This window comes from Bos grunniens, chromosome 3 (genome assembly GCF_055505025.1).
Source record: "Bos grunniens cultivar Pamir isolate PY7600 chromosome 3, Bosgru_T2T1.0, whole genome shotgun sequence".
NCBI lineage: Eukaryota > Metazoa > Chordata > Mammalia > Artiodactyla > Bovidae > Bos > Bos grunniens.
The window spans coordinates 35,732,291-35,757,404 of record NC_141167.1 but is presented as its reverse complement, the minus strand read 5'-3'; the positions used below and the strand labels follow the sequence as shown (position 1 = coordinate 35,757,404).

Sequence of the window (25,114 nt, the reverse complement as noted above, 5' to 3'; positions counted from 1 at the left end):
GGTGGGCTGCAGTTGGGTCGCAAAGAGTCGGACACGACTGAGCAACTAACCACAGCACTTGGTCTTTCCAGTGGTCATGTACTGTTGTGAGAGCTGGACCATAAAGAAGGCAGAGCACCAGAAGAATTGACACTTTTAAATTGTGGTGCTGGAGAAGATTCTTGAGAAGAGTCCCTTGGACAGCAAGGAGATCAAACCAGTCAGTCTTAAAGGAAATCAACCCTGACTACTCAGTAAAAGTATTGATGCTGAAGCTGAATCCAAGAATTTGGTCACTTGATGTGAACAGCTTACTCACTGGAAAAGAGCTTGATTCAAGGCAGATTCAAGGCAGAAGAAGAGGGCGACCGAGGATGAGACAGTGGGACAGCATCACCGATGCAATGAACATGAACTTGGGCAAACTCTGGGAGATGGTGAGGGACAGAGGCCTGGTGTACTGCAGTCCATCGGGTCTCGAAGAGTTGGACACGATGAGGCAGCTGAACAAAAAACGTATAAGGTAATAGTCATCTGTCTCAAATGGGGAATGTGGCAAATTATGACTACAAATTAGTTTTTTTAAATATTCTTATTTAATTGAATCACCAACTTACCTTTATGTCCCTTTTAGTACTTTCCCCCCATTTTGCAGTTATTTGACACTGAACCTCAGGAAAAAGAAGGGATTTAGCCAGACAATGAAGGAGCTTGGATTTAAAGAGACAAGAGGAAGATTTTTGGCTGTATGCACACCTCATAAAGGGAAATGAAGCTTAAGGGAAAGAGAAGGATAGACGCGACCACACAGGTGAAAGAGGTGGACTTCAAGAAGGAAGCTCAGATTTGAAAAGAATATCCAAACTATTCACCAGTCAACAGCCACACCCTGGGAACACACAGCCTCAGGCAGGTAGAAGCTCTGGTCCCCGCCCAGCCCAGCAACAGCCCTCTGCGTCCTTAACTACCTGGGGCGGGAGCTGCCTCCGCCCGGCAGCGGGGCCTGTGATTGGCCCGACTCCTGAGGGGCGCCCCCGCCCCACCTTGGTCCCCACAGGCCTCCTCAGGTCTTAATCCTGGGGAGAAGCACTGAAGGCGCACCCCTGAGCCTCCGGAGCGGTAAGGCAGCCGGGTCTCAGCGCCCCGGGGAAAGGACTCAGGAGTGACACGCAGCTCTTGGGTGGAGGGGACTCCACAATCACTTCTGGTCCTTGAAGCTTCCAGACAGATTCAAAGAATCTATCTGGGGGGCTAACCTCGCAGAGCAGATCCAATTGCTGACCACACACTAAGTGAAACTGGGGTCTTGGGAAGAACCCTGCTTTAGTTATCAGACCGAAGTACTGGAGCCAGGCCTGCCGTCAATCACTGTGTGACCTTGGTCAATTAACACCCTCTCTGGGCCTTGGTTTCCCAATCTGTAAAGAGAGCCTTTGGAGGCTATTCTCTGTTGCGTGGCAGCCTGGATGGGAGGGGAATTGTGGGGAGAATGGATACATGTGTATGTATGGTTGAGTCCCTCAGCTGTTCACCTGAAACTATCACACTGTTAATTATCTATACCCCAAATTAAATACAAAATTTAATGTTTAAAAACCTTCATTTAAAAAAAAGAAATTATTTCTAAAGATCTTTCCATTTCTAAGAGGCTCTAACAGGGAATGGTTAGTCTGGGACCAGGTTTATAGAACTTCTGTTTGCCCTGGCAGCAGACCTGATTAAACTCCCAGTGAATATTAGTGGAGGGTCTCAATTTTAGATTCACTGCATTGTAGAAAAATCAGATCAGCAAAAAATCCCTCTTTTCTATGCACATTGCTCCTTCAGATGCATGATGTCATTGGATTGTTACTAAATCCAGAGGGCAACACAGGAATTCTTCTGGTTTCATAAATGGAGATACTGAGCATCAGAACTGAATTTGAGTTCCTCACATGTCCTTGTAAAGCCCTACTTTCCTCTCTGACCTCATTAGAACCCATCTGGTGACTTGTAGAATAGGAAGACAATCACCGAATGGCTCAGTCAACCAGTTTCGCAAACCTCTTAGATGGGATTTCCAATTCTGCTAATTACTGTTATGTGATATTGGAAAAGTTACTTAGCTACATTATGCCTGTTCCCTCAACTGTGAGACAAGAATGATAATAGTAATTAAGAATATCTTTCTCATGCTTTTTTTGGAACGATTAAGTGAGATTATAATATAGGTAATAGACTTGGACTCGCTATTATTATTGTTGTTATTATTGACAAGGATGTTACAGTTGCCTAGTGGAAAACCCAGAGGAATAGTTTTATTTATTTTCCACCCCCAAGGACTTGAAGAGGTTTGGAGAATTATGTCTTCAGTTTGGAAGACTCCCCGTGGATCAAATGCGATGCCTGAGATGATGGTAAAAATCATTGGAAGTAAACACTTTCGATACCTTGTGGAGAAGCCAAAAATGTAAGTTTACTCTTTGAAAAATATGTTTTGCTTGGGTGATAATGAAGTTTAGGCTTTTCTTAATCTAGAAATTTACATTTTAAAAATGCTCTCTGTGGAAAATTAAGTCATTAAGATGCAACCGTAAAAGTAAAATAGTGTTGATAACTTCTATGCACAGTGTTTACCTGAATTTTTCATCTTACAAAGATGCTCTTTCCCCATGCTCTTTAATTACTTGAGCTGATTTTCCAGATAGATGGGAAATATAAGCATTGAGCCATTTATACATATTAATGGGCCATTGCTGCTTCTCCTTATCAAGTTTGTAATCTACCACATGTAGTAATTTTTTGGGGGTGGGGAGAGGGAGGGAGGAAGGTTGTTAGTCAATTTGTTATGAATTAAAGGAGTGGGATTAGTAATTAATCATAAATTTAAGAGTTTCACTTACTTTTGCTTGAATTCCATACTCCTGTAAGCAGGGGCTTCTAAGAACATAACTAAGAGGGCTTTCTTCCTCCAAACTCATCACAGTCACATTTGAAGGGGGACACTCACATATCTCTAAAATTCACTCATTTTTTGACCAATTCTTCCTTGTGGAGTTTTGATAGTTCACATAAGAAAAAGACAATACTAGACCTGCCTTTCTTCTAGTAGACATTCCATAAATAGTAGTCAATAAGTGCCTTTCCCTCCTAAAATCATTTCCTTAGCTCTTTCTTCTCTTTCAGAAACCCACAGACCAAACAAATAGACAAACTGTAAGATCTAGCCTCAATGAACATAGGTTCAGAAAGCAGTGGACACCAAACCTGGCTATCATCAGGTGGAGAATCCTTATCATCACCTGGAGAATCCTTAAAAATAAAGATGTGGGGTTCAAGACCTATTAAGTCAGAATCCCTGAAGATGAGACTATTAGGACTACTGTTATGGAGTATGGGCTTTAGAGAGGAAATGGGCTTTACCTCCCTACCATCAGTACTAAGAGATTGTAAAGTGAGGGCCCCAAGAGATTCCAAAGTGACTACTGTGCTGCTGCTGCTGCTAAGTTGCTTCAGTCATGTCAAAGTCAGTACTGTAGTCAACTAGTAATGTCTGCCATGGCACAGGAAGTGAGCTTTGCAGCAGGAGTCATGTATTTGGAATCCTTACAGACTTAAGAGATGTGAGTTTGAATCCTGCCTCAGTGCCTTTCTAGCCTTTTGACATTGAAAAAGTGAGTTAAGATCTCAAGCCTCAGATTCTACAGCTATCAACTGAAGATAAAGCTCATCTACCTAGTAGGGTTGTTATGAGAAAAAAAATGAGAAAAGTATGCAAAACATCTTTCCAGTGCCTAGAAGTATATATAGTGTGTGTGTCAGTTGCTCAGTTGTGTCCGACTATTTGTGACCCCATGGACTGTAGCCCATCAGGCTCCTCTGTCCATGGAATTCTCCAGGCAAGAATACTGGAGTGGATTGCCATTCCTTTCTCCAGAGGAATTTCCCAACCCAGGGATAGAACCCAGGTCTCCTGTATCACAGGCAGATTCTTTACTGTTTGAGCTACAGGGAAATCATATTCCACATGCTTAATAAATGGATCTGCTATTATTATTGAAGCAAATGTTTCCATAGATATGACATTAATTAAAAAATCAAATATCTTTCTATGAAACACTTGCCATCCCTTTTATATTCTATGCCAGTTTATCTCTGTTTTGTAGATGAAGAAACTGAGACACTGATGAGTAAGTGATTACTTCAAGATCTTGACAAATTCGTCATTATCCAGAAAAGTAAATAAGATCACTAGGAATGCTTTGCTCAATTCTCCTTCTACCTGGAAGACATTGTTAGTCTACTAATTCCATTCCTCTTTGAGGTTGTTTGTTTAACCCCAACATCCCCAACTCCTTCCTTTTTCCAATGGTATCAGAGTCTAATGTGTTCCTAATCGGGTGGTGAGGAGAGGAAGGGTCCTTTTCCTTTTAAATTAGAGAAAAATTCCATCTTTCTTATAAGAAGGTGCCCTTATTTCTCTTTATTCTTTAAATTTTAGATTCTGGAAATAAGAGTACAGTACATCAGTTACATTAATTGGGAAATAAAAAACACAGTTCTGTTTCTTCTGTGACAGACAATAAGATAATTGTTATTTTTTAATATTAAGGTAAGTTTTGTTGTTTGTTTCTATGGACTTGATGTTACTGTTGCTGGAATGACATAGGACAGTTAACAAGCTTTCCTAAAATATTCTTGTATGGTTCAAAAGTAAATAACTCTCAAGAGGCTTCTCGTTGCTGAGGTAAGGACAGACCCACCACAAGCATGCTTTGCATGTTCCAGAGTCTGTCTCTAAAAAACATTCAAATCATGCTACATCTACACCCTTCAGCCCGGGTCTCAAGATGGTATTTTCTTTGAGTTGAATCAACTGATCCTATTAGTAAAAAAAATCTACATAGAAAAATAAATAAAAGCCAAAAGAGAAAGAAATCTCTAAAAGAAAAGTCTGGATTAAAAAGAAAAATTATAAATTAATATTGGATGGAAAAACAGAAATCTTCTTGTGTAATGACATTTATTAATTTATTTGAATTAATTTTATTGGAGTATAGTTGCTTTACAAATGTGTAACCACATTTAGTTCAGATGTCTTACAGGTTGTGTGGAAAGATGGATGGCGTGTCAGACATAAATATGATCTTCAAAGTACAAACCAAAATCAGTCTGTTAGTTTTCTAGGACCCCTCTATGACCACACCAAAAATGGGTGGCTTAGACTAACAGAAATGTATTGCCTCTCAGTTCTGGGGACTAGACAGCTGAAGCCAAGGTGTCTGCAGAGCCTTGCTCATTCTGACGCGCCCAGGAGGAATCCTGCTGTTCCAAGTCTCTCTCCTTATTGGAGAAATAATATGTGTCTGTGTACAGGTTTCCTCCTTTCATAAGGACACCAGTCAGTTGGCTGACAGCTCTACTATTCTAACATGGCCTCATCTAAACTAATTACTTCTGCAGTTACCCTATTTCCAAATAAGATCACATTCTGAGATACTGGAAATTAGGACTTAAAAATATGAACTGGGGTAAGGGGATAGAACTTAAACCATAACAACCAGTCTCCCATTTTACAGATGAAGTGAAACAACTGAGGTCTCAGTGAACTTAAAGTGAGGCCACTTATTAAGAACTAAGCCTGGAATTTACTCCTCTCATTTTTTAGTTTAGCCTGTACAGTGATTAACAGGAGATAAACAGAAAATGATCAATGCCTACTTAGAACACATATTTTTCATCAAGGAGATCAATATATAGGTTTAAGTGTCCCTCAGTTTGTGGCATCATTATTTTCCTCATAGACCCCTACACCAGCCTTCCAATCCTGATCCCCACCTCTCATCTCATTCTCTGATTCATTCTCTGGATCCATGCTCTTCAAAGTGTAGTCTATGGACCATCAGCATCAACCTCACCTGAGAGCTTGCTAGAAATGCAGACTCTCAGGCCCCTTTCCAGACATATTGAGTCAGAATCTGCTTTGTTGTCAATTCCCAGGTGAGGCCTTTGCATCATTACAGATTGAATTACAGATCTAGAAGACTAGTTCTTAAGTATGGCTAGCAACCACATAGAGTCCCTTGGATTGAAAGGAGATCAAACCAAGGAAATCAAGCCTGAATATTCATCAGAAGGACTGATGCTGAAGCTGAAGCACCAAAACTTTAGCCACGTGATGCAAAGAGCCAACTCATTGAAAAGATCCTGATGCTGCAAAAGACTGAGGGCAGGAGGAAAAGGGGGTGACAGAGGATGAGATGGTTGGATGGCATCACCGACTCAATGGACATGAGTTTGAGTAAATTCCGGGAGATAGTGAAGGACAGGGAAATCTGGCATGCTGTAGTCCATGGAGTTCCAAAGAGTTGGACACGATTTAGCAACTGAACAACAATCTTTTTTAAAATGCAAATCTAATCAGGTGTCACCACCACCAGCCCTGGATTTGCCTGCTTCCCTCTCCCGTGACCCCCATAGCATCCTTAGGGATCGCCGTGCTCAATGACAATTTTCTATGCATTTATGTGTCCCCCATTTAACTGTAAATTCTGTGTGCACAACCTTACCCTCAGTACTGAGTGTAAAGTCTTGTACATATTGAAAGCTTAATGAGTTAGAATACAATGGTGGTTTAGTCGCTAAGTCATGTCCAACTCTTGCGACCCCATGTACTGTAGCCTGCCAGGCTCCTCTGTCCGTGGGATTCTCCAGGCAAGAATACTGGAGTGGGTTGCCATTTCCTACTACAGGGTATCTTCCCAACCCAGGGACCTAACCCGAGTCTCTTGTAGCTCCTGCAATGCAGGAGGATTCTTTACCACTAGCACCAACTGGGGAGCCCAGAAAGACAATACTGAGTGCTTTAAATCTATATCTAAAGGCACATGTTGCTAAAATAGCATGAAGTTGTTACTATGGAACCCTGATGATTAATGGGACAGCTGATCCAGGAGAAAATACGCCAGATGATAGGAGACAAATATTCTCATTTTCTTAAAAGAGATAAACATTGGTAGTGAAATCATGGAACTTGAAGCTTATAGACAATCCCTGGCAAAATCACAGGCCAAAGAATTAAATATATTAGATGTGACTACAAAACACAAAGGCCTTCACCACTGAGAGTTAGTCCATTTTGACCAAGAACAGAACATGCCAAACTGGCCCCATTCTCTTTATTGATGAAGTTACTGTGGTGCAAATGAAGGGAGTCATAAAGCATAGTCTTTGTTGATTTCAGTGAGTTACTAGGAACACGTTTCTCACAAAGTTTTGAAATAGGTAGAGAGTTCTAGACTGGATAGTATTAAGATAGATGACAAACCAACCTGGTAGTGATTGAACAATGGATTTAAACACAATGTTCTGGAGGTGGAGAGGTTGGCAGGATTTGTGTGTGACTCAGTTCTTAGTCAACATTTTTTAATCCTCAACTAAAGGAAGACAGATAAATCACTTCAGTAAGCAGGTAAATAGTAGAATGCTTGGAAAATATAGCAGGAAAATGAGCTCAAACCAACAAGATGACATCTACAGAAATATACACAAAGTCTCTAGATGAGGGCACACATACATAATTATATACAATAAATGCTTGGGATTTACTTGCTACAAAGTAATAGAATATATGCTGGGCTCTGGGAATTCCCTGGTTGTCCAGTGGTCAGGACTCCATTCTTTCAATGCCAAGGGCCTGGGTTCAATCTGTGGTTGGGGAACTAAGATGCTGCAAGCCTTGTGGCATGACCAAAAATAATGATAATTTTCTTAAAGAAAGAATACATACTGGTCTCTGATCCCACCCAGTTCCTGGCATGGAAGCTCCTAAAACTCTCTCAATTTTCTATGAGATAAGAACACTAGAAGTATCATTTGTTTTACTATTTGGTCTTTGATTCTGTTCCCTGACACAAAACTTGTAAAGTCCTTAGAATTTCCTGAGTGATCAGGTGTCTTTTGTTCTAATGAGGATACACTCGGTGGGCTCCTGGATGGCTTCAGGATGGAGGTTGTGACCAGAAAGACCACACATTGACTAAAAGCTTAGAAACTTTCAGCCCAAACTTGCTCCCTATCCTCCCGAAGGGAAGAGAAGCTGGGTGCTGAGTGAAAGATTTATCCCAACTACATGTTGAAACTTCCTAAAAATCCCAAAAGTATGGGGTTCAGAGAGCTTCTGGGCTGCTAAACACACCTATGTGCTGGGAGGTGTTATGTCTGCAGAAGCCATGGGAGTTCCATTCTCTTTCCCACATACTTTGCTCTCTGCATCTCTTCCATCTGGCTGTCACTTAGTTGTATTCTTTAACAGTAAACTAGTGACTCCAGCCACATAATTAAAAGATGCTTACTCCTTGGAAGAAAAGCTGTAACAAATCTAGACAGTGTATTAAAAAGCAGAGACATCACTTTGCCAACAGAGGTCCATATAGTCAAACCTATGGTTTATCCAGTAGTCATATGTGAATGTGAGAATCGGACCATAAAGAAGACTGAGAGCTGAAGAACTGATAGTTTCAAATTGCGGTACTGGAGAAGACTCTTGAGAATCCCCTGGATAGCAAGGAGATCAAAACAATCCATCCTAAAGGAAATCAACCCTAAATATTCATTGGAGGAACTTATGCTGAAGCTGAAGCTCCAATACTTTGGCCACCTGATGCAAAGAGCAAACTCACTGAAAAAAAAAAAAAAAAACAACAATGCTGGGAAAGATTGAGAACAGGAGGAGAAGAGGACAACAGAGGATGGCATCACTGACTCAATGGACATGAGTTTGAGCAAACTATCCGGGAAATAGTCAAAGACAGGGAAGCCTGGGTGTTGCAGTCCATGAAATTGCAAAGAGTTGGACACAACTTAGCAGCTGAACAACAACATCATCTAATGAGTAAATGGTTTGCCTAAGTTCGGTGAGACACTCTTGTAAATTAATCAAGCCTGAGAAGGAAATTGTGGGAACTCTGATTTATAGCTAGCCTGTCAGAGATACAGGTAACAGCCTGGACTTGTGCCTGACACCTGAAGGAAGTAGGGCAGTCTTGTGTGACTGAGACCTTAACCTGTGGGGTCTTTGCCAATTCCAGGTAGATAGTGTCAGAATGGAATTGTAGGACACTCAAGTAATGTCAAAGAATTGCTTGGTTTGGGGAAAACCCACATATATTTCATGACCAGAAGTAGAGTGGAAGATAAAATGGAAGGCTCCCCCAGTACACTTGTGTTTAATAAGCTCAGCATGAACCAAAGGTGTCCAGATAGAGGAATGTGGGGGTGAGGGGGTGGGCATCATACTCAGAACTAGATCTGTCACCAGGGGATACTGTGCTTCATCCTGGCACACTGAAGGTGCAGGCACTAAAAGCGTAGCATTATGGAATCTCCAGGGTGTGAGGTTTGGCCTAGGAGAACATTTATAGAACCTGGGAATTGAGTTGTTAAATAAAACAGGAATTGAGTTCCTTTCAAGAAACTCCTGTGAGTAGAGATGCTTCCAATGAATACAGTTGGCCTCTATAGTTCCTTCCAGTGCCAAGAATCAGTGACCCAGAGCATTTTATTCCATAGTTACACTGCTGTTGGTATAGAATTGTTAAGCACAAGGGAAGCTGACTCCTTTATGGGTGGTTTAGTCACTAAGTCATATTTGACTCTTGAGACCCCATGGACTGTAGCCTGCCAGGCTCCTCTGTCCATGGGATTCTCCAGGCAAGAATACGAGAGTGGGTTGCCATTTCCTTCTCCATGGGATCTTCCTGACCCAGGAATTGAACTTGGATCTCCTGCATTGCAGGCAGAGTCTTTACTGACTGAGCTCTGAGGGAAGCAATAAATACTTGCAACTGTGTATCACATATATTGATATTTAGAGTCAATAAATACAAAATTCTGATGTTTTTCCACATGACTCTCCTGGAGCCCATATTCTGTCATTTTTTAATCCCTCAAAGTCCTTCATATTAATACAATATTTTGAGTTTCTTTTTTTTAATGAGTTATTTATTTTGGCTGCTCTTTGCTGCTGTGCATGGGCTTCCTAGTTGAGGTGAGCAGGAGCTATTCCCTATGATGCATGGCTTTCTCATTGAGGTGACTTCTTTTGTTGAAGAGCACATGCTCTAGGGTGTGCGGGCTTCAGTAGTTGTAGCAAATGGGTTCAGTTGCCCCAGGACATAAGGAATCTTCCAGGACGAGGGATCTAACCTGTGATCCCTATATTGGCAGATAGACTCCTAACCACTGGATCACCGGGGAAGGCCAGTATTTCTGAGTTTCTTGAAATCTTTTAAAGTATTAATAGTTTTAGAAAGTAATGTATGTATGGAATCAGCATCTTTTCAATTAACAAATATTAATTGAGTATCTGCTGAGTGCCTAGCCTTGGGGACCCAGCAGAGTACCCAAAGTTCTAGTGACAGAAGACACACAACAAATATATAATAGTAAGCATTCAAATGAAGATAGCGCAATGAGGGAAAATACAGTAGGCCCAGAGGGTATGTGAAGTCACAGGGGTGCTCTCAGAAGGCCTCTCTAAGCAAGTGACACTTAACTGAGACTATGTAAAGATGAGTGGGAATTATCCAATGAGATTTATCCATGGTTAGCTAGCAGTGAGCTGGCTAAGACTGGCATAGCTTTGTCCCAGTGCATGAGGCTTTCCATATTTCAATCTTCCATAAAACTCATAGTTTCTTCTTCCTTCTCCTGCCCTAGAAGAAGAGGCTGCAGCTTCCCATGGGCCCCAGGTTCTCCAGATATTTCTCTTTCCCAACAACTGCTACAAATAGCACCTAAGATGAGCAGCACCTGGAGCCCAAGTAGATCTTTTTTGGTACACGGCCACCTTTTGCCTGCCTCAAAAAAAAGTACCACATCACTTTCCAGGAACACAGCTCTCAGAGATCAAGGCAATCATATAGCTGCTGATTTTTCACCCATGAGATCCAGTCTGTACCCAGCAACACCACAGGTGTTCATCATTATCTGCTAGCCTCCACAGTTCTACACAGTTCTACTTCAGCAAATAGCTGAAGACATCATTCTGGGCAGCAGGGACAGGCAATGAAAAGCCTTTTGGCATGCTTAAAGAGGAGCAAGGAAGTCAGTGCGGGTGGAGGTAGTGAAGAAGGGGAGGAAATGAGGTCAGGGAGGCCTGCAGGACTCAGATCATGGGCCACGTGGTCCACGTTAGAAACTGGATTTGTTCTGTGTACAATGGGAAGACATGGAAAATTGAGAGCAGTGGAGGACACAATCAAATTTACACTTTCTAAATAATGGTTCTGGCTGCTATGTGGAGGATAAACTAGAAGAGACAGGAATATTAAAATGAGAGAGACCACTTAGGGAGTCATTATGGTAATCCAGGCAGGAAATGGTAGTGTCAGGCGAGTGTATTCTCATCATAACAAAGATTTGAAGTGATGGACATTAAAGCCCTCGGCACACCACAGCTCTTGGGTCTTGGACAGACCGTGTTATAGCTCTCAGGTATTGAACAGACTGTGTTATAGCTTTTAGACAGATCAGTGTTACAGCTCCATGTTACAGCTCTATTTTATTTAGAAAATAGAGGGAAAATCCATCCTCGAGGTGTGAGGGCATGCCAACCCAAAGATGCGAAGAGAAGAAAGTGGGGGAGCGTGCGAGCATGCAGAAGAGAGAGAGAAACCTGGCCCTTTGGCTCCTCATTTTGTATGTCTTTTCCTCCCCCCGGCCCTGCCCTATGTAAATTGGGCTAGCCAGGAGTGCTGTTTGTTCTACCTGAGGTCCTCACTCCGGTCCTCGGACCTTCCTTTGTTCTATTTTCACTGGCTTTTCCCTTCCTCGTCTTTTAGCCACTGCCATTTTGGACTCCTGTTTCCTATTCTAACTACCTAACAGTAGCAATAATCAATTATATTCCCTATATAAAACCTGGGTAAACTTTGTGATTTAAAAATTCACATACCTACTCATCCTATTTTTAAAAAGTAATAACTACTTGTAATATCTTATCTTTGTTTATTGCATTTCATTCTATATAATCTACATATTACCTTACTCTCCATGAACTCAGTCTCTCCCTAAAACAGAACAATATCAGAGAACAAACTATTGCTTTTATTTTCACAAGTTCAAAGAAATAAAATAATATGCTAAAATCATACTTCTCCTATGACCTTTCCGCTGTGTTTTTTTTTAATTAATCTCCTACAATAGGTTTTAAGTTATTATCATTATTCTAGCACTATGAGAAGTGTAAAGAAGCATGAGATATTGTTTTGGACATATGCCTCCAGCCCAAAACATAGGCATAGATCTTTAAATAAGAGTATATGGCTTTGTGTGAGTGAATGTCATATCAATGTTATAAAAAATAGGTGGCCATTGATCTTAAATCTTGAGACTGTGCAGTAAAGGTTGGTACTTTACCATTTAAAATTCTACATTTCCAAAAATATGATAAGTAGTAAAAGGCAAAAACAAAATGCTATTTAAAATATATATGACAGGAAAAAATTATTCCTCTTATGTATAAAGAGCTCTTACAAATCAATAGGAAAAATATGAGCTGCCCAGTTTAAAAAATTGGCAAGTCATAAAAGAAGAAAAGAAAGAACATTAGATATATGTATGGTTGAGGGACTGGGGTGGGGAATTAACCTGAGTGGTAATAAAAGAAATTTAAACAACAATGAAATATTATTTTCTACCAATCAAACTGATCTTTTTATAATGGAAATATCCAGGGTTGACAAGGGTTTAGGAAAAAGAGTACTCATATGCTGCTCGGTTTTTAAGTATACTTATCAAAAGCTTTAAAAGTGTATTTCTGTGGCATAAAGTCTTCTTCTAAGAATCAATTCTGTGGAAACAATTATTGGTGGATGTAATGGTTTGATATCAAATATCAAGATATATACTAGTCTGTGTCCAGTAGGAAACAGATTATATAAATTAAGATAATTCAAGGAGGATTTGGTTACAAGAGTAAGAGAGTTGCAAGACAGGGCACAGGAATCATGGGCTAGCAGCTGCAAGGTTATCACAACCATGGGTCTGCAGAGATGGGAAGCAAGTGTTCTCAGTTATGTCAGACTTTTGCAGCCCCATAGCCTACTACGCTCCTCTGTCCATGGAATTTTCTAGGCAAGAATACTGGGGTAGACTGCCATTTCCTCCTCAGGGAATCTTCCTGACCCAAGGATGGAACCCACATCTCCTGCATTGGCAGGCAGATTCTTTGCCACTGAGCCACCAGGAAGCCAAGATGGAAAGAGGGGAATGTTAATGAGGAGGGAACAACATTCTTGAGCTAGAGAAAAATAGTGACCTTCTAGCAAGAGACACAAGTAGTTTGAAGCACTCTTACAGGGAGAGCCATCTCTCCCAGGAGAGCCAGGGCCAAACCAGTCAGAATCAGAGGACATGAGAGCTGACCGGCTAATCAGTCCATAGCAGTCAGCTTCTCGGAGTTGAAGAGGAGGCAAGGAAGTAGGAGCAGAGGAAAACGTCCAGCAGATAAGCAATATTTAAACTAGTAAAAACCTGGAAACAGTAAACATTCTCAAATAATATAGGATGAGTTAAATAAACTCATGTATATCCATACAATGAAAAACTATCTAGATACTTCAAATGTTCTTGTGGAGATATAGACATTGATGGATAAGGTATCCATGTGATATTGTCAACTGGAGCAGATTTTAAAAGATCACAAAATTGTATAACCACAGTTTGGTTTGAGAGTAAAACAAAACTTAAGCTCGTGTGTGTACGTGTACATATATATCTTACTGCGTATAGTGTAACTACTTATAATTTTGAGAAAGCACAGATTTGTGTTAATGTAATACTTCTTTTTGAACTTTATTTTCCAGAGCAGTTTAAAGTTCATGACAAAATTGAAAGGAAGATGCAGAGATATCCCATATATCTCCTGCCCTCACGCACATGTAGCTTTCCCCATTATCAACATCCCTTACCAGAGTGGCGCATTTGTTACAATTCATGAACCTACAGTACCACATCTTAATCACAAAAATTCCGTGGCTTACCTTAAATTTCACTTTTGGTGTTGTATATTCTATGGGTTTGCACAAATGTATAATGACATGTGTTCATCATTATAGTATCATACAGAGTACTATTGCCCTAAAAATCTGGTGCTCTGCCTATTCACCTTCCCCTCCTTTCCTAAAGTGCAGTTTTCAAATACATGGTCTTTTTACATACCCCTGTTTAGTTCAACATAATTAAACAAAATCACATATTAATCATTATTGCTCCTCATTCCCATAGACCCTGTGGATGTCTCTAGAAGGTATTTGCAGAAAGGAGAATGGTTTGCACTTCATCCTCTGAGGGTGGATAGAAGCCCTGCCTCAGAACTGTGCCTTAAAGCACAGAGATAATTGATATAGAGGCCAGGCAGTTTCACAGTCATCTTGTTTAGAAATGTAAGAATACAAGTGCAAAGGACTTTAAATTTCAAGCCTATAGACAGCATGTTAAAGAGCAAAGACATCCCTTTGCCAGCAAAGATCTGTATAATCAAAGCTATGGTTTTTCCAGTAGTCATGTATGGATATAAGAACAGGACCATAGAGAAGGCTGAGCGCTGAAGAATTGATGCCTTCAAATTGTGGTGAAGACGCTTGAAAGTCCCTTGGATAGCAAGGAGATCAAACCAGTCAATCCTAAAGGAAATCAACCCTGAATGTTCATTGGAAGAACTAATACTGAAGCTCCAACACTTTGGCCACCTGATGCAAAGAACCAACTCATTGGAAAAGACCCTGATTCTGGAGAAGAGGGTGGCAGAGGATGAGATGGTTAGATAGCATCTCCAACTCAGTGGACATGAATCTGAGAAACTCTGGGAGATAGTGAAGGACAGGGAAGCCTGACATGCTGCAGTCCAAGGCGTCACAAAGAGTCAGGCATGACTTAGCGACTGAACAACAACAAACAGTTGAAACTGTCAACACAAAGATTTTAAAACAACACAGTTTGCACAGCTCCTAGGAATAAGTCACCTGAGGACATTTTGATAGAACAATGTTGTAGGTATTGGGTTTTTTTTGTTTTTGTAAAATTAAGGAAAATGATTCCAAAGAATTGTGCGTTATCAGAGATTTTAAATACAAATTAATCTGTTTTTAAAGGTAGGTGACTTCTATAACTTGTATTTACAATTATTAGTAAATAAACAAGGCAGCTGGAGAGATTACATTAACTCTCTCTTTTTATCCATTTAAGTAGTATTCCTCGGTTCCTGTGAACTATGAAATGTTGATCCTATGAACTTTAGTTTTACCTATCAACAAAAAAAGTTTGGGGATCGAAAGGAAAGTTCATCCCTTCTGTACCCGGAATTAGAAAGGTGTTGATAAAGGAGATAGCACTTTGATTTAGGACTAAAACTTACCATTTGTCTTGGGCTAACTGGGAACTAGGTTCAGTGCTAAATGTTCAATACATCGTATCTTAATAAGTATCATTTTCCTAATCTCACAGATGAGAAACTGAAAATCAGAGACGTGAAATAACTTACCAGAAGTCACACAAGTTATGTTTGGGGCTAGGACTCAAAACCAGGTCTCTTGGATATATAGCTCGCATCCTTAAACATTGCCTGAAATTATGTGTATATTTTTCACAACTATGGAAAAGACTTTCCTTTTTCATTTTCTATGCCATTGTTTATCAAACTTTAGTGTACATAAAAATCATCAGTGATGTTTTCTATCTCATATACAGGGTTATTGTTACCATCTTTCTAAATTCCATATATATGCGTTAGTATACTGTATTGGTGTTTTTCTTTCTGGCTTACTTCACTCTGTATAATAGGCTCCAGTTTCATCCACCTCATTAGAACTGATTCAAATATATGGCAAAACGAATACAATATTGTAAAGGTAAAAAATAAAATATAATAAAAATAAGAATCATCAGTGATGTTTGATAAGAATTTTCTTGTCCAGCTTTCAGAAATTATGATTTAATAAGTTCAGAGTGACCCAAGTTTCTGTCTTATTATCCAGCACCCTACAGGTGGTCTGAAGTTCAATCACTGTCTTTTTCTCTAAGAACAAGCCCTTCTTTCAGCTTCTCTCATAAAAATAACTTCCTTCATGGATTCATTTCTATTCCTCTTAAGCAGATTCAGTTTGACAGCCCTCTGTGATTATCTCTTTTACATACTCTATATTTTTAATTATCATTTTATATCATAACTTTGTTTAAATGTCTGCTTTCTCCACCTAACTATGAGATCTGTGAAGACAACACAGTCTAAAGACAGTGAGTGGGTTAGATTCTCACTGCAACCCAAAGAATGTAGTAATGTAGAGCTAAAAAACAAAACAGAAGAAAACCTTCATGGCATAAATATGTCTAATGCTGTAGAATTGGATTAAGTGTAAAAAGAAGGTTTCAGAAGAGTAGGTATATTGGGATATCATCTCTATGAGTTAATTTATCCAAAGAAAATGAAAACACTATTTGAAAATATATGTGTATTCCAATGTTTATAGTAGCATTGTTTACATTAACTGAGAAATGAAAGCAACTTAAGTGTCCATCAACAGATGAATGGATAAAGAAGATGTGGTATATAGGCAATGGAATATTACTTAGCTGCAGAAAAGAATGAAATTTTACCATTTGTGACAGCATGGATAGAACTGGAGGATATTATGCTTAGTGAAATAAGTCAAAGAAAAACAAATACTGTATGTTTTCACTTATATGTGGAAGCTAAAGAGTGAAACAAATGAACAAATATAGCAAGACATAAAGGACTCACAGGTACAGAGAACACACTAGTGGTTGCCGAAGGGCAGAAGGGTTGGAGGAGGAGAAAATAGGTAAAGGCCACTAAGAGGTACAAACTGATAGGTATGAAGTATGTATAAAATGTACAGCACAGGACATATAGCCAACATTTTATAATAGTTGTATATGGAGTAAGTTTTATAATGATAATAAATTACTACAGTGGTAAAGAGTCTGTCTGCCAATGCAGGAGACGCAAGAGACATTGGCTTGATCCCTGGGTCAGGAAGATGCCCTGGAGGAGGAAATGGCAACCACTCCAATATTCTTGCTGGGAAAATTCCATGGACAGAGGAGCCTGGTGGCTACCGTCCATGGGGTCACAAAGAGTCAGACACAACTGGTCAACTGAGCATCCACAATGTCAGAAACTAATATCACATTGTAAGTCAATTATACTTCGATTTAAAAAAGAAAAGAAAAAGAGGTAAAAAAAAAAAAAAAAAAGTAAATCATACCAAAGAATAATTGGTGATTGAACTGGCTACTAATTTTGCAGCCAAAATGACCCCAATTTGAGACACTATTTTTATTCCATAAATCAGTATAGAGTAAATGCCATGAAAAGTACAGTTCAGTTATTTTCATTGATGTCAGAATGTGGCTCAGTGCTATGAATGGGATACTTTATAAATAACTTTGGGAGTGATGAACCTCTCGTTCCTGGAAAGGTACAAATCAAAGCTGAAGGATGGCTACTTAGGTGTTCTGAAAGGGACTCGATGCTTAGGTTGGAAGATGGACTAGGTACTTTTATATGTGCTGTTTTTTATTAACATTTTAAAAGAGAATCAACATTCTGTTGTTTAGCAGTAGTCAGTTTATTTATTATGGGTGTGAAATTGAGGAGAGATGTGAAGGAAGGAGTATACACTTTGGAGGCATGCAGACCCAGGTCTGATTTCTAGATCTCTACCTATTATCAGTTTATCAATGAGCAATTTACTTAACTTCTCTGGTGTTTTGTTTTCACATCTGTGCAATGACGATCATAACACCTGCCTTTCAAGATTATTAGTAAAACATGAAAAATGTATATGAATTTATACACAGTGGTTGACACATGAAATAAGAATTTAGGGCATGTTAGCTAGCATAATTAAATGATGAAGAAAGGATTTGGGCATAGGTTGGGAATTAATGTACTTTAAAAATCTTTCTGAAGACTAAACATCAATGATGATAATATATGGATGGCTCCATGGCGTTAAAGAGTCAAAAAACCCTCACACTCCATTACAACAACATCTTCTAAGTTAGCACTAGCTTTACATTTCAGCTTCCCCATGGAGTTTAGTGAGATTTTCAGCTGCACTCCCCTCCCGTCGCATTTTATTTTTTATTTTGTTGTTGTCTTTTTAAAAGAGAAAAGTCTGGTTGTGACGATTATCTGTTATTACTTCCAAATAAGAACATGCTTTCATTTACTGAAATTAGATCCCCATTCACTATGTTGGCACACTCTGGGCTGTCTCCTCCAGAGGGCTGGAGGCCTGTTAGATGGTACTCAGTTGGAAACTGGCAGCACTGAGTCTCTGCCAAGGCTGGCAGACCTTTAACGTGGCATCTGGTGACCTTTTTGCTGAGCCCCCTGGGTCCTCCATTTGCGATTTGATGTTCTCAGCAGGGGTGTAATCCAAATCAAATGTGAGATCTGGTGAGATGGGGTTGCAGGGGAGGTGGGGCCAGTGTGGGATCTGTACATTGCTTTGGGCAGAGGATGCTGCTAGATAACCCTTGCCATGTTTCTTTCTAATCCTGAGAGTCTGAACTCTAATAGAGGGTAGCACTAAAGTTTAATCCTGAGACTCTGAGCTCTAATAAAAGACTGGTTTGTAGGAAGAGCCCAACGTGAAAGGGAACAATTGGACAATTTTGTCCTCATTTATTTATCATCCAGCCATACTGTCATTCTCCCTAATTGCTGTAGTTCCCAGATGACACTAAACTCTTCACAGCACCCCTGAGAGCAGCAGCTGAGGTTAGAAGTACATATGAGGAAGCTAGCTGTGTCTTGTTTCCAAGATAGTATTGATGGCATTGTTTTTCCCTTTTTCTGAAATGGCAAATTTCTATTTTCAACAGTGCAGGTAGATAGCACACAAGCCTAGAAGAAAGAACTGTGGATTTGTGAACAACATATCAACCAACGCGTGTTGACAAATTGTGCTAACAGCAGACACATGCCATTTCTCAGCTGGGGAGTCTTTTTCATGATAAATTGAAAGTGTTATGCATGTTGTTGTTTTTTTAAAGCAGCTTTTACTTTAAACAGATTTAACAGATTATTTTTAATTTTACATACACTATGGCTGTTTTAACAGACAGGCAGTTATATTTCATAGTTCTCAGGCAATTTTATCCTAAGACTGCCCACAAAAGGATTTTAAAGGTCATGAAAGCAAAAATGATTTAACTCTCCTTGTCTTCATCCAGAAGAGTTAACTGTTTGCCCCATTACCATTTTTGCTTTTAAATCCTGCACTTCCTGCTTGGTGCCTTCTCTAATTTCTGTTTCTCATATATTCCCTAATTTCCACAGACTTTTTTTCCTGACTCTACTGGCACCTGGAACAATCAAGATGCAACCAGGAAGATTTAGATTTAAATCCTGGCTGTACCATTGCAAAGCCAGGTAGAATTAGACAATGATATAAACCCTCTGAACCCAAATTTTTCATCCTAAAATGAGAATAATATGAGCACCTACCTATAGGGCTGATCTAAAGATTAAATAAATGAATGTTTGTAAATGGCTATAATGTGGCTGTCATATACTTGCTCAGTAATACTATTATTTTTGAAACCCCTGCAAAGTATAATTACTTATTTTTCTTAAGAACTTCAAATAGCACTGATTCTCTGTAGCATTCTATTGACATTTATTTATATACCAATTAGGTATACTTCTTGTGGTCTTCCCCTGTGGCTCAGCTGGTTAAGAATCCGCCTGCAATGAGGGAGACCTGGGTTCCATCCCTGGGTTGGGAAGATCCCCTGGAGAAGGGAAAGGCTTCCCACTCCAGGATTCTAGCCTAGAGAATTCCATGGACTGTATAGTCCATGGGGTCGCAAAGAGTTGGGCACAACTGAGTGACTTTTACTTCACTTCACTTAGGTATATTTCATATTATTTATGTAAATCTTATGCCAATTTCTTTTAACACTTTGTAGAAATATACCTATATAATACATAAAGTACACATCATAAGTATACCACTCACTCACTGAATTTTCACAAACATGAAATACCCTTGCAACAGACATCCAGATCAAGAAACGAATTGGTACCACATTCCTAGAAACACCCCTGATGTTCCCTTCTGGACTTTATACCTCCCTGCAAAGGTAACCACTATCCTGACTTCTAGAAACATGTTTATATCAGTTGTTAACTTTATTACTCCTATATTTTTGGATAGCCAAATGAAATTAAGTTTCTTAAGATCAGGGACTGTATATTATATGTCTTCTCTCATTGAAGAACTATATATTAAATATACACTCCCCCAACATTCCCAGTTTACTCTATTGTCATCCAGCTACATCCTATCTGACAAGTCTCCAGCCCTGGATGAAACTGTCTGCCTGCCTTGTATCTCCACGAGGACTGCAGAGCATGCATCCTCTCCAACTGGTGCCACAAAATCCGTGGTCTCCAGCCTTCGAGTGACCACTCGGTTGTGTCCAGCCAACCTTCCTTCTTTGTCTGATCGGCTATCTTTATAGCAGCTATTTCAAGCCATATTCCCTTCAATTCAGACCTGCTACCCCAACATTTCCTTTTTTGAGACCCAACAGGTAGTCAGGAAACCTTGTATGTCAAAGAGAAAATTTAAGCTGTCAGCAATTTGGCCAGTCTCCTGTCACCAAATGTTAAAATTTGCCTACATCCTCACCCATCTTCCTGCTACCTGACCCTGAGGTTTCATTTCTGTCTCTGTCTTCTCAGTGACATTCCATCTCATTTTGTCAGGGTTCATCTTACGTCATCAATGATATCCTCTCCTTTTCCTTGGTCAGTTGGCTCTTCATTTAAATGTGTTAAAGTCCCTACTGTCTTTAGTTTCTTTTATTTAATTTTATTTTTTATTGGAGTATAGTTGATTTATAATGTTGCTCCAATCTCTGCTGTCTAGAGAATGACTCAGCTATATAATATAGACATGTTTATAATGTCTTTTCCATTCTTTTCTGTTCTTTTCCATAATGGTTTATCGCAGGATGTTAAATACAGTTCTCTGTGCTATATTGTAGGCTCTTGTTGCTTATTCTTTCTATATATAATAGTTTATATCTGCTAATCCAACACTCCCAGTCCTTCCCTTCTTTACCCCCTCCCCACTAGTAGCCATAAGTCTGACCTCTATGTTTATTTCTGTTTTGTAGATAAGCTCATTTGTGCCATATTTTAGATTCCACATATAAGTGATATAATATGGTATTTGTTTTTCTCTGCCTGACTTACTTCACTTATGATAATTTCTACTTATATCCATGTGTTGCAAATGGCATTATTTTACTCTTTCTTAAGTCTGAGTAGTATTCCATAGTATATGTATATTACCACATCTTTATCCATTCCTCTGTCAATGGACATCTAGTTTGTTTCCATGTTTTGGCTATTACGAATACTGCTGCTATAAACATAGGTGTGCATGTATATTCTTAAATTACAGTTCTCTCCAGGTACATGCCTGGGAGTAGAATTGCTCAGTCATATGGTAACTCTATTTTTAGTTTTTTAGGAAGCCTCCACAATGTTTTCCATAGTGACTGTACCAGTTTGCATCCCCACAAGCAGCGTAAGAAGTTTCCTTTTTCTACACACCCTCTCCAGCATTTGTTATTTGAGATTTATTTAATGATGACCATTCTCATGGGTGTGAGGTGGTATCTCCTTGTAGTTTTGATTTGCATTTCTCTAATAAAGAGCAATGTTGAGCATCTTTTCATGTGCCTATTGACTATCATATGTCTTCTTTGGAGGAATGTCTATTAAGGTCTTCTATCCATTTTTTGATTGGCTTATTTATTTTTTTGTTGAGTTGTATGAGCTATTTGTATATTTTGAAGATAAATATGACGATAACAAAGCCCTATCTGAAACCAACATTGTACTCCAGTCACCCCATTTCTCTCCTCTCCTGAAGCCAAAATTCTTCACAGAGGTCTTTATACTTCCTACCTTTGGTTTCTGATCCCTCCTCTTTTGTCAACCCCCTTCAGTCTAGCGTCTACCTCTATTACCTCAGGGAAATTCCTCATGTCAGGTTTCCTGATGATGTCCTTTTGGTTTAACTCAATGGACACTTTTCAGAACTCACTTTTCTCAACAGCATGTGAGGTGTTGATTATGCCATCTCTCTGGCAACATTCTCTTCACTTTATTGCTAAGATCACACTCTTCTGGTTTTTCTTCTACCTTACTTAGAATTTCTTCCAAGTCTCCTTTTAGGGCTCTTTGCTCTGTAAATGTAGGTGTTCCTCTCAGCTCTTTCCTAAGCCTTCTTTGCTTCTCATGCTGCCATGACTTAAGAGAATTAATGTAAAAAACATACATATGTCAATCTTGGCCTTATTTAAATCAACAAGTGTTGTAGCCATTGTTTTATGCTCAGATTACATGACACACTTTAACATGGGTCCTTTCCACTGCATCAATAATAACAGCTAAAATTTATACAACCTTCTAGGCATAATGCATAGCTATTTTTTAAAATTATTTTTATTGATAATAAAATAATATTTCTTCATGTTAGAAATTTAGAATAATAGTTTTATTATATAGTATAATATGGTATATAGTATAGTATATAATATAGTATAATGTGGGCTTCCCAAGTAGCTCAGTGGTAAAGAATCCACCTTCCAATGCAGGAGATGCTGGTTCAACCCCTGGGTCAAGAAAATCCCCTGGAGAAGGGAATGACTACCTATTCCAGTGTTCTTGCCTGGAGAACTCCATGGACCGAGGAGCCTGGTGGGCTATAGTCTGGGTCACAAAGAGTTGAACATGACTGAATGACTAACAACAGTACACTGCCTGTAGTATAATGTAATATCCTGGCTTCTGTTAGGAGGTTCTTACTGTTTACTTCTGACATATTTCCTTCTACATATATTATGCACTCTCACACAAAGACACATGTATTTATACATGAGTTTATATAGTTGAGATAATTATCTTTTTCATTTATTTGTATAACAAGATATTTTTTCATTAAAATTATTTGTAACTATTTTAATAGCACCATGCATTATCTCATACGAACATAGAATGAAACACTCAACACATCCATCTATTAATAAAGTTTAAAATTTTTCTTTTTCCACATTTTTTACTTAATATAAATTCTTAAAAATTGATTTACTAGGTCAAAAATTTTAGCTTCCTGACTCTTTAATATATTTAGTCCAGTTACCCACTGTAAGAATTCTATTTATTTATGTGACCATGAGCATTTGTATTCTTTATTTCTGAAGAAGTTTTCTATATTTAAAATAATACCATGTAATTGTGACTTATGTCTTTTAGTTACTAAACAAAGTTGCATAATTTGTAGATTTTTGTTTTTATATAAATTTCTTTGAGTCATTCCTACAATTTTTCCCCCTCTATTTAATATTAAAATTAAATGGAGGACTACTGAGAGAAAAAGAAGCCTTCTGGCGAGACAATTAAGGAGAGACACAGAGCAGAACTGAAGCTGGAAAAATGCCTTGACTTTCTTCTTTTTCTAGTTGTAAACACTGAAAATACCTGTTAGACTTTTAAGGAAGAAAGATAAGTAATAACCTTTAGGGTTCATCTTTGAAACTGCTGTTTCTTACAGTAAGGATTTTAGAGCAGATGGATAGATTATAAGAAAGGTAAAGCCTGAGAAAATAACATGGTTTCTCTATGGTAAATGATCCCTAGACAAATAACTAACGTTTACTTCTTCATTCAGTCATGCTAAATTACCAATATTCCCACCACCAGACTAACACCTGCCTTTTCTTATGCCAGCTTAGTGCAGGTGGAGTGTGCCCTGAGTAACAAAGTAAAAACTTGTTTCTTTGCAGCAAGGAGAACCAGAACTTGAAGGCAGAAACTCAAACAGTGCTCCAGAAATCAGTGACTGGTGATGCAAAGCCCATCGGTGGAGACCCACCAGCTCTGACTGATCCCACAGATCATCAAATCAATCATGACCCAGATGATGTGAAAGAGAGCAAGCACCAAGAGAACAACCAGAAACCAGAGGACAATGGGAAGCTCCTAACAGGAGCACTCAGTTGTAGATTTCTGGATGGCAAAGTGAGTAACGAATTCTTAAACTTTTCTTGGTAATTGGCTAGGAAATTCAGTTGGGTTGGAAACATAGACTCACATCAACACATGCTTGTCCTAATGGTAATTAATACATTTTGCATCAAATAGAATCAAAATCATTTTTTAAATCTGAAAATGAATTTTGAGGTCATTCTGTATATTGCATCTTCACTGACTGCTAACTGAATTGGTCAACCTACTCTGTGACTAAATGATAGTTATACAGTGATGCATCATCACTTGTGCAAACTTGGGGTGTGTTAGAGGAGGAGGGTTTGTCTGCTTTAATGTTATAGGAAAAGATAATTTATTTTCAAACCCAATGAAATCATGTTTAGATATCAAAAAATTATCAGCCCTAAACTATCTTGATAGAAATATTAATACATTATCACTGCCCTCTGCTAAGAATCAACCAAACAATCCACAACAGATTAACTTGATAATGCTGAATCTAAATGATTATTAATTTGTAATTAAAAAGCAAGAGTAGCAGCAATAGAAAATTGGACCCAATTAAGACCAACTAATGATTCATTGGTAACAAAGTGCCATTTCAAAAAATTGCTGAAATTGCAATTAAACAAATATATAGAGGAGGAGTTTTGTAGCACCGCCAAGAATGAAGTGACAGTCGGATATTTTAGTAGAATACTGAATTAGAGTCTGCAGTAAACTCTAACATAACTATCTTTAGTTTATAATTTTAATAGCCCTTTCTAAATCACTCAGATGCTCACTAATTTTCAGTCATGAGAATTCATTAGAACTCTGCAAAAATTACAATATGGAGTGGCTACCAGTTCACCAATGGACCTCAGACCATGTTCTGCAAGGTCTCAAACACTGGGGACTTCTCATTTTTCTCCTAAAATTTTTATTGATCCTTCTAACTGTACCATATTATATACTCACGTAGAAATTTTGGAAAATGGAAGAATATAAATAAGAAAAAATAAAATGCAAAGAAAAATAATAGTTTATTTCTTTCTCATCTTTTTTTCATGC

At 38.7% G+C, this 25,114-nt stretch overlaps 1 protein-coding gene and 1 long non-coding RNA gene across 6 annotated transcripts in view; one reads left to right on the top strand and one right to left on the bottom strand.

Annotated features, from left to right (window-relative positions):
* LOC147375469 (uncharacterized) overlaps positions 1-25,114 on the bottom strand; it is a 47,557-nt gene that overhangs the window by 8,185 nt on the left and 14,258 nt on the right. The gene's annotated exons all lie outside the window — the stretch shown is intronic.
* C3H1orf87 (chromosome 3 C1orf87 homolog) overlaps positions 946-25,114 on the top strand; it is an 83,293-nt gene continuing 59,124 nt past the window's right edge. For all 5 annotated transcript variants that reach the window (XM_086390278.1, XM_086390276.1, XM_086390275.1 and 2 more), the window contains exons 1-3: positions 946-1,098; positions 2,299-2,428; positions 23,857-24,091. In XM_086390278.1, coding sequence (XP_086246404.1) covers positions 2,322-2,428; positions 23,857-24,091 — 342 coding nt within the window. In that variant the 5' untranslated portion in view covers positions 946-1,098; positions 2,299-2,321. The remainder of the gene's footprint in view (positions 1,099-2,298; positions 2,429-23,856; positions 24,092-25,114) is intronic.